This window comes from Sciurus carolinensis, chromosome 5 (genome assembly GCF_902686445.1).
Source record: "Sciurus carolinensis chromosome 5, mSciCar1.2, whole genome shotgun sequence".
In the NCBI taxonomy this organism is placed as follows: domain Eukaryota; kingdom Metazoa; phylum Chordata; class Mammalia; order Rodentia; family Sciuridae; genus Sciurus; species Sciurus carolinensis.
This window is the reverse complement of record NC_062217.1, coordinates 165,822,824-165,833,241: the sequence shown is the minus strand read 5'-3', so window position 1 is coordinate 165,833,241 and position 10,418 is coordinate 165,822,824. Positions and strand designations below refer to the sequence as shown.

The window sequence follows — 10,418 nt, the reverse complement described above, 5'->3', positions numbered from 1 at the left end:
GAGCTCCACCCAGGTCGCAGGCAGCGCGGTCGGCGGCGGCTGTTTCCCGCCATTGTGCGAAGTGGAGGCTGGGGGTCCGCGCGCCGCGCCTGCAGGTCGCTAGCAGCTCCTCCGCAGCCGCCGCTCCCGGAGGCCGGGCGGCCCGCGCCCCGCCGTGCGTGGGAGGGCGCGGGCGAGGAGCGCCGAGCCCCTGACAAGGAGCTGGGCGCCGGCCGCTCGGCCCGCGGAGAGCTGCCGCCCGGGCCGCGCCGGCCCCGGCCCTCGGCGAGATGCCCTGCGGGGAGGACTGGCTCAGCCACCCGCTCGGGATCGTGCAGGGCTTCTTCGGTGAGTGGCGCGCCGGGGGCGGGCCGGGCGGGCGGCGGAGTTGGCCGGGGCGGGCCGGCCGCGCGGCCCCCACGAGGGACCCCGGAGCGCGCCTGCGGCCGCGGGCCTGGCCGGGACAGCCCTCCCCGGGCCGCGGCTGCAGGTGCCTCCCACCTGCCGGGCTCGCGGCGCGGGCGGCGAGGCGCAGCCGCCAGCACTTGCCGTGATTGACGGCCTGGCTCCGGCTCGTGGCCCAGCCCCGAGTGCCGCAGACTCAGACTCGGGGAGGTCCTCGAGCCCTGGGAGGGCCCGCGGAGCTGTGGCGAAGGAAGCCACCCTGCCTGTGCTAGCCTGCAGGATATTTCAAAACTTCCGGTGTGCCGGGGGAGTGCAGGCTGCCTCGCACCGAAGTTGACGCTCACCCCTGGTTGCACACATCCTCTCCGTCAGAGATAAGATTCAATGTTGTGGCTTAATTTTTCTGTTCGGATGACTTTACAACCCGTCTAGTCTTCTGTGTGCTCCTGTGCCAGAGCTAGCAAGAAATGTTGAACTTGTTCCATGAGTTTCTACATAGAACGAGCTGAGAACGCTGCAGGCGAGCTCAGTAAATTTTAGTTGCAATTGCTGTTGCTACTTTTCTGCGAAGGGTACAGGAAGAAAAATGTAGATCTGTTTCTCGTTGGCTGGGCCTTGATCCCCACCCCCTTCCCTAGTGCCTTTGCACTTAGGAATGGTGGATTCAACCAGAAATCACTGTTAGATAGCAACACCTGACTCTGTAGTTAGTTTAGAGTTGGAGGGCCCTTAGCCTATTTGAAATGTGAAGGACTGGAGGTATAATTCAGTGGTAGAGCGAGTGCTTAACATAGGCAATGGAAATGGTATCATGGGAAACAGACTAGAAAGAAACTAAATAATTCTCAGCAGCCCAAACCGATGACATAGACTGTATTAACGTATTTCTTAAAGGAGGGCTCCTAGTGCTCACTGGCAACTTTATTCATGTTATCTCTAATTCTAACTAGTGTGTGATTTCCCAGGCTGACGCCAAAGGCAGCAAATTAGAAGACTGCCTGGGTGGACATCCAAAGTATAGCCAGCGAACACTTCCAACTTGGTAAAGAAGAAATTAAAAACTGTATATTAAAAGAAAACATGGAGTAGGGGTATATCTTGGTGGTACACCCTATGCCTAGCACGTCCAAGACCTGGGTTCAATCACTGTGTAGCTGGCCAGGGTTCTTGAAAAGGGGATCTACATTCCTTCACTAAAACCTAATAATTGAGCCAGGCTTGGTGGTGCACAGGGTAATCCCAGCTACTCAGGAGACTGAGGCAGGAGGATTGCAAGTTCCAGACCAACCTAGACAACTTAGGGAGACCCTCAAGAATAAAATGAAGAGGTCTGGGATGTAGTTCAGTGGTAGAGCACTTGCCCAGCATGCATGAGGCTCTGGGTTCAATCCCTAGTACTGAAATAAATTCTAGTGATTGATGTTAATAATAATGAATATTAGAATCACTAATTGGTGTTCAAAATAATGGCTCTATGGGGCTGGGGTCGTGGCTCAGAGGTAGAGCACTTGCCTAGCATGTGTGAGGCCCTGGGTTCGATCCTTTATAAAAATAAAGGTAAAAATGGCTCCAAAATGTTAAGTGAAGATTGAACTGTGGTACAGATACATAGATAGATTTTAGGAAAAATCCTTCTAAAGTAAAAAGATTTGGTGTTTAAAGCATTAATTCAAGATTCTAATATTAGAAAATTCATTTATGGGAAATACCCCGTTCCCTGGTGGGTTAATAAGATGATTTAAAATTTGATACAGATTTGAATGTGTTTGTATCAGAGTTTTGTTCCCTAAGTGTGTGATCCTAAGCACATCTGATCTTGGTGCAGAAAGAGTATAATTTGGTTATGAATACTGGGTTTATAGTATTTTATAAATTTTGTGGATTGTTGTGGGAACTTGAATTTGTTTCCCCCAGGATGTCTTGTCCCAGTATGGTAGTTTTTTGTTGTGGTGGTGGTTGCTGCTGCAGCACTGGGGATTAAACCCAGCACTGTTGTACCACTAAGCTATGTTCCCAGCCCTTTTTTGTTTTTTGTTTTGACATAGGGTTTCACGCTAAATTGCCTTAAACTTGGAATCTTCCTGTTTCAGCCTCCAGAGTAGCTGGGATTACTAGGATGGTAGGATGTGCCACTTTATCTGGTTTGTTTTGGGTATTGGGGATTGAACCCAGGGGTGTTTTACCACTGAACCACATCCCCAGCCTTTCTGTATATTTCATTTAGAGACAGGGTCTCACTAAGTTGTTGAGACTGGCTTTGAACTAGCAATCCTCCTGCCTCAGCCTCCTGAGCCACTGGGATTACACGCATGTGCCACTGCGGCCAGTTTCTTTTTCTTATTGAACAGAAACTTAACATCATTTTCACCTAGCTTCTCCAGCAATCATGCACATTATTCACTGAAACCTGTTTTCTTTCTGTAAATGTTCTTCAGTGGGGTCCTCTGAATTAGTCCTCTGATTTGTACCAGTTGCTTTTTTAGACTTGTTGCATAGTTGTCATCATTGGCACTTTTCCCCCCTTTGTATTCATGAGCTAATTCTGTTCTTCTTGGATCTCAAATCTTCCTCTTCGGTGGATTCTTCTTTTAAATTTTAAGATATTTTTTAAAAAGTCGATGTGAGAAGAGAACAAGAGGCACCTTGCATATTGATAAAAGTCAATTCATCAGTGACAGGTAGAGCTTAAAAACACACGAAAACTAGCAGAAGTGAATGAAGAAGTGGACAAACCTGCCGTCGCAGTTGGAGATTCTACTACTTTTCTCTCAGTTCTTGTGAGACCCAGCAGATAGAAAATCAGCAATAGAACTGCAGACCATCGGCCAAGCAGGTCTGCTTGACACTTGTCCACCTGATGGCACTGTAATATGTATCCTGTTAAAGTGTACCTGGGACCTGGTTCACCAAGATAAACCATATCCTGAGTCATGAGCCCAAGATCAGAAAAGTTCTAAGACATTAAGTCATCCAAGTGTGTTCTCCCATAGTATAAAAGTAGATTGGCAATCAGTAACAGAAAGATAACAGGAAAATTCAAACTTGTAAAAATACACTCCTAAACAATCCATGACTCAAAAGGAAGTCTCTAGGGAAATTTTTAAGTATCATAAACTACACAAAATGAAATCACAACAAATCAAAACATCTAAGCATAGTCAAAGAGGTGTTTAGAGGTGTTACATGCATTAATTAGTAGAGAAGAATAGTTTCAAATCAATAATTTAAGCTCCCACATATGAAACCAGAAATGGGACAAAGTAAACTCAAGTCAGACAGGGGAAAGGAAATAATAAAGGTAGAGCAGAAATCAAGAATTGAAAACAGAAGAAAATGAATGAAACTTAAAGTTATTCTTTCTTGTTTTTCTATTCTTGTGAAACCTAAAGTTATTTATTTGGGCCAAAGACCAAACTCAGAGCCCTGCATGTGCTGGGCAAGTCCCGTGCCACTAAGCTAAATCCCCAACCCTCCATTTCTTTTTAACGTCAGTAAAAATGATAAACTTCTAACCAGACTGGCAAAGAAAGGGGAAGACAAATTACCAATATCAGGAATGAGACTAATAGAAACATCTGAATGAATATGAGTTCAGCAACTTAGATGAAATGAACCAGTTCTTTGAACACCACTGTATCAGCTTCCCATCTCTACTGAAACAGGTTAAAACAATAGGAAATACAGTTCCGGAGACCAGAAGACTGACATGGGTCTTACCAGGGTAAACTCAAGTTGTCAGCAAGACTTGCGTTCCTGTCTGGAACTCTAGGGGAGAATTTGTTTCCTTGTCTTGCTGCAGCTTCTAGAGTCTGCCTGCATTTCATGGCCTGTGGTCCCTTTTGTTCTCAAAGTCAGTCAAGTTCTCAAGTTTTAGTGTTCTGACTTCCTCTTCCATTTCCTCCTCCTACATTTTAGGACTCTTGTGATTGCATAAACCCACCCAGATAATCCTCCTGTTAAGAGAGCTGTTTATTAACTTTAATTCCAACTGGCTACTATTATAACTTGGCTCTGGAATGTCCCCCAAAGTTGATATTTTGAAAGCATTGCCCCCCTTACTTTTAGGCAACGAATGAATCTTGAGAGTTCTGATGTCATCAGATGGATTAATCCATTGAAAGCTGAATGAACTAATGGGAGGTTGGGACCTAGTTGGAGGAGGTAGGTGGGGGCAGTTTATCTTCTCCCTGACCTGCCTCCCTTCTACTTTCTCCTCCTCTTTCCCTCCCTCCTTTCCTCTGGCTGCCATGAACTGACAGCCCTTCCTCCATGATATTCTGCCTCACCTCAAACCCAAAGCCATGTAACCAACTGACCGTGGACCAAGTCCTCTGAAACCATGAGTCAAAGTTGGTCCTTCTTCCTCTGAGTTGTTCTTGTTAGAGATTTTGGTCATGGTAACAAAAAGCCAACTAACACAGCTACGCTCAGTTCCCTTTGCCATGTAATGGATAGTCACAGGTTCTGGGAAGTAGGACTTGAACAAAGTCTCCATCTGCCACAACCACAAACTATCCAGACCCACCCCATGATGAAATAGAGACGCATCCCCTCAGCCCTTCTTCTAGAACCTCTGCCATGCTTTCTATTTAGTTATCTCATAGAGTAGTTATATATGTGTCCTTTTGTCTGGTTTATCTCACTTAGCATAATGTGTCCAAGGTTCATGCCTGTTGCTCTAATTGTGCACAAAAGATAATTGAGGATGTTCTTTTCAACAAAGATAGTTAGACATTTTTATGCAAAAGTATAAATTATAACCAAAACTTTGTGTCTTATATAAATATTAACTTCAAAAGAGGACAGAAGACCTTCAAGTCCTCAGGTTAGGCAGTGAGTTCATGCATGACACCCGAGGCACAGTGCAGGAAATGTCTGATAATTAGGGCCTCATCAAAACTAAAAACTTGTTCTCTGCAAAAAATACTTCCAAAGACCAGAAGAATGAAAAGACAAGTAGTAAACTGGGAGAAGGTATTTAACAAGCATTTATCATATGAAGGACTTGTATCCAGAATATGAAAGAAAACACAGTGGTAATTAGCCCAGCTTAAGAAGGAGCCAAAGATTGAAGTAGACTTGCGTAGTCATTGACCAGGGAGGATGTAGAGCCACCTGAAAAAGCTCAGCATCAGGAACTGCAAGGGAAATGCACATTTAAGCCATGATGAAATGTTACACACCTATTGGAGCAGCTAAAATCTGAACAAAAACGGGCCTGGCGGTGCACGCATGCCTATAAATCCCAGCTACTCAGGAGGCTGAGACAGGAGGATTGTAAATTTGAGGCTGTCTTGGGCAACTTGGTAAGACCCTGTCTCCAAATTAAAAGTAAAAAGGGTCGGGGATGTAGTTCTGTGGCTAAGTGCTCCCGGGTTCAATTTTCACTACCAGGAAAGTAAAAATTTAAAATAGTGATAATACTAAGTATCGGCAAGGATGCAAACAACGGTGTATTGCTGGTAAGAATGCAGCATGGCACAGCCACCCTGGAAACAATCTTTACCAGACACTCAACTGTGCCGTTCCTGGACATTAACCTAAAGAAATGAAGTTCTGTGCACAAATGATTATAGTTGTTCACAGTGACCCAAACCTAGAGAGAGCCTGAATTTTCTTCAGCAGGTGGGTGGTTCACCTGTGTAGTAGAATACGACTCAGCTGTGATGGATGAACTGTTGATGTCCGCTTGTGCTGCGGTGCCCAGACCACCCATGCTTGAGTCCGTAGAAGGTCCTGTGTGACCTAGGTATTTGCACTCGCGCTTACGGTGGATTGCCGCAGAGTAGTAAGGATGCACCGCCTGCCAGCGTGCCAGCCCACCAGCCCTTACTCGTGGAATCCTCCTGGATTGGTTCCCAGCCCATCACCAGTCCCCAGTCAGGTAACAAAAAGGGAGTGTGAGGTAACCTCTGTCACCTCCCTCAAAAAGAGGGTCCTGTGTCCATAAAAGGGAGGAGGGTGTGCTAGTCTTGCAGAACTACATATTCTCCCTGCATCGTGCGTATCCTGTTACTGCCTCCACCTCCAGCAGCTCCGCGTCCCAGGTCCTTGCCAGGCCTTAGGAATATAAAGGGTGTCTGTGGATAGAGAATTTGTGACTGGCTTTGGAAACTTCTCGAATGTATATGATCTCATCTGTCTTTTGTTCCTGGACTTTTTTCTCTTCCAGGCACTTAGTGCCCCAGCTGCTTGACTTCCTGGTGCTGCCCATCCTGTGCTCTGAGTACCATTACGGGGTCTTTCCTCGGAGTGCTGTGCGTCTAGAATGCCGTTCCTTTCCAGCGTCGCTTGTGGCGCCTCTTCACCCCTCTCAGGCTCTGGCTTGGAGAAGCCCTCTCTGAGATGTTTTCATCCGCATTAGTTTTTCTTCTTTGCTTTTAGCTGCTGTTCTGTCCATGGCTTGTCTTGGCTGTAAGTTCCTTCAGCTGTGTCCTCACAGCATCTGGCCCGGGGCTGGGACATAGTAGGATTAAGTAATTGACAGTTGTTACATTCTAGTTCTTTTTGAAGTTATTTGTTCCTTAGTTATCTAGCATTACCTTGTATTCGTTTTGTTTTTGTGGTACTGGGGATTGAACCCAGTGACAGTGACCTTTTACCGCTGAACTATATTGCCAGCTCTTTTCATTTTTTAGGAGTTTTTTTTGGGGGGAGGGCGGGTACTGGGGATTGACCTTTACCACCGAGCTACAGCCCCAGCCCTTTTTTATTCTGATTTTGAGACAGGGTCTCACTAAGTTGCTTAGGGCCTCACTTAGTTGCTGAGGCGGGCTTTGAACTCTCGGTCCTGCCTCAGCCTCCAGAGTTGCCGGGATTGCAGCTGTGTGCTCCATGCCTGGCCATTACTGGAGGGAATTGTATGTGTCCCCATGCAAGTGACTGAGGTCACTCACTGCTCCCGACTCATTTCTTATGCGGCTTCCTCGCCTGCTGCGTGGTTGTGCTCATGCTTCTCACACAAATGTAGTCCAGTATTGTTGGGGTGGCAGTTGTGTCTGTGCTTGTCTTTGCTTCTTCCTTTCCTCCTTTTTGGCAACAGCAGCAGCAGCAGCATTATTTTGAAACAGGGTCTCACTGTGTTGCCTGGGTGGGTCAGGTGAGCGTCTCACCTCAGTCACCTGAGTAGCTGGGACAACAGGCTTGCGCTCTCTCTCCCAGCCCCCAAGTCGTTTCTTTATTTTTTCTTACTTTTGCTGTGCTGTGGATCAAACCCAGGGCCTCGTTTATGTGCAAGTGCTCTACCACTGGCTACACCCTCAGCCCTTTAGGGCCTTTTAAAATGAATCTCTAGGTCCCACCCCAAGAGTTGCTGATTTAGTGGGACTGGGGTGACTGCAAAGCCTGCATTTCTCACAAGTACTCAGGTGGTGCTCAGGATGCTGGTCAGGGAACCCACTTGGAGGCCCTCTGTATTAGAGTTGAAGTACCTGCTCCTGCTTCTTATTTAGAGCTGGTCTTTGCCCGGTTAAATAAAAGTGTTTGGGAACCCTGCTGAAGCATGGTGTTTGCAGGATTCATTTGAGTATTTCTAACAGAATCAGCTGTGCGATAAGTATATACAAAGTTTCTTTACTCTACTCCTCTGTAGCACTTGGTTGATAAATGTAAGTGGTGGGAGGATTTGACAGCTGTGAGGTTTGGTAGGTTTAGTTTACATAAATCTGTATTCTTGCCAGGCACCGGTAGTGCACACCTGTACTCCCAGAAGCTCAGGAGGCTGAGGCAGGAGGATGGCAAATTCAAGGCCAGCCTCAGCAACTTAGTCAGATCCTGTCTCAAAAAGGGCTGGTGGTGTAGCTCAATGGTAAATCACCCCCTGAGTTCAGTCCCCGGGACTGCCAAAAAATTTTTTTTAAATAAATTTGTATTCTGTGAATAACTCACTCTTTGGTCTTTACCATTTCCTATAAGGGCCTCCTGCAGTTTACTTATTAGTTGTAAGGGGGAAATAATAACTATATAGTAGGAAAATTGGCTATCACTTTGGGTGATCCATATTAACACCAGTAGCTGAGAAGATGATCATCATCTCTCCAGATGCCAAACTTAAGAAAGATACTTCACTTATATAGCAGCATAATTGGTGTCCAAAGACAGAATGACAAATTTAAAGATCCTAATTGACTTTATCTTCAGTTCTATGAGTGGGCAATACTTCATGCCATAGGATAGAATATGTATTTCAGAGGACTAAGAAGAGGAGGTTGTTTTTATAGACCAAGAAAGACTGAAGAAAGCAAAAACAGATGTGTTATTTCCAAGTTACCTTCCTAGTAATTTGGGGATAGAGAAGCAAAACAATAGAAAACTGATTGGTGAATGTTAGGTTGCCTTAGGTTACTTATTTTATTAGGAATTAAAATAGAAGGAACTTCATTATCCTGCCAATTCTAACTAACTTGTTTGGGAAATTTAGCTGTCACCTCTTCCTCATGATTTCTTGCAAGGTCAGATAAGCACTTAGCTAGGTTTTGGTAACATGGAACTTCAGCATGGGTTACTCCATTTTGGTTTTCAGTCTGGTCTGTCGTAGGAGCCTAGTCCAAAGCAGTGGCTTCCCAGAAATTTTAGCATTGATCACTCTTAACTGGAATCTCATCACAAGGAAACATCAGGCAAATCCAAATTGAGAAATCACTTTTTACTTAAAGGGCCTGTATTCTTAAATATCAGTGTCATAAAAGACAAAAGATTGAAGAATTTCCCAGTTTAATGGAGATTCGAGAGACCCAATAGCGAAATGCAAGATGATCCTAGCTGGGTCCTGGATGATTGAAGGGGGAAAGGTGCTATAAAGAATGTCATTGGGTCAATTGGAATGTGGATTGGTAGGTTAGATAAAAAAGTATCAATTTTGAATTTTCCGAGCTTGACATCAGAACTGTGGTTATATAAAATAACCTTAGAAAACACACACTGAAATATTTAGAGATTAAAAATCTTTGATGGGTGCAACTTAAAGGTCAGAAAGATGCTTATGAGAGAAATGATAAAGCCGCTGGGGTAAGGATGCAGGTAGGTGTTCTGTGTGCTGTTTCTTGGTGCCACTTATGAGCTTTAAAACTTTCTAAAAAGTTTACAAAACCACTCTCTGCTCTTCATCTCAGGGTAGTTATAAAGTTTTTTTTTTTTTTAATTTATGTAAAAATACTTTGAAAAACAGATTGCTTCACAAATAATGGGAAGGCACAGCCTTGCCTGGGTCTGCTGGTGCCTCACTCTGCAGGTGCTGGCTGGGGCGTGAGCAGCTGCTGAGTGCCGGGTGAGTACCTCAGGTGCACTGAAATCAGTCTCGACCGCGGCAGCAGGCTTCAGTTGTTTCAGCTGGGTGGGCTGGTGTGTGATGCACCTGAACGTGGCCTGTTTTTATCTTATCGTACCTTTAGATTTGAAAACTATATTTCTCTTTCAGCTCAAAATGGAGTTAGTCCTGACTGGGAGAAGAAGGTTATTGACTATTTTAAGGAAAAGCTGAAGGAAAATAATGCTCCTAAGTGGGTAAGCTCACTGCTGTTTGGGCGGGGAGAGGATTGGGCAGGCTGCAGCTTAGCACCGTAGAGCCGTAATTCACATGAAGTTTAAAAACAAATTAATGTGTACCTCTGCTCTGAGTACTTCGGTCTCTTTTGCAAGCTGTTTGAGCAATCAAGTGGTTCTACATTGTGCCTCTAGGTGGCAGTAGCTGACTGTTACTTCCTAGGATAATCTGGTTATAAGGGCATCTATTAATACCTTTGTTTTATTACCTTCAATTCAAAAGAATCAGCATGTGTGAGTTTTAAAAGGGCATCTCATCAAAGTAAATGCCTTTCTACTAACTGAAACATGTTCAGAAGAACAAGCAGCCTTTACATTATGGTGAAGAGTTACCTTGCAAACTTGTAAGAACTTGGAAAGTTCTTTCATTCAAGTTATGTTGTGTTGACCATTGAGATCATTTAACTTCCTGGTAGGGCTTGATTGTGTGTGACAATTTGTGTAGAATTTGTGTCTTTGATTATACACACGTTTAATGATTTATTGGAAGGATA

At 44.9% G+C, this 10,418-nt stretch overlaps 1 protein-coding gene across 2 annotated transcripts in view; it reads left to right on the top strand.

Moving 5' to 3' along the window:
• Mcmbp (minichromosome maintenance complex binding protein) overlaps positions 1-10,418 on the top strand; it is a 36,741-nt gene continuing 26,323 nt past the window's right edge. For both annotated transcript variants that reach the window (XM_047551917.1, XM_047551915.1), the window contains exons 1-2: positions 1-327; positions 9,800-9,885. In XM_047551917.1, the coding sequence (XP_047407873.1) occupies positions 270-327; positions 9,800-9,885 (144 nt within the window). In that variant the 5' untranslated portion in view covers positions 1-269. The remainder of the gene's footprint in view (positions 328-9,799; positions 9,886-10,418) is intronic.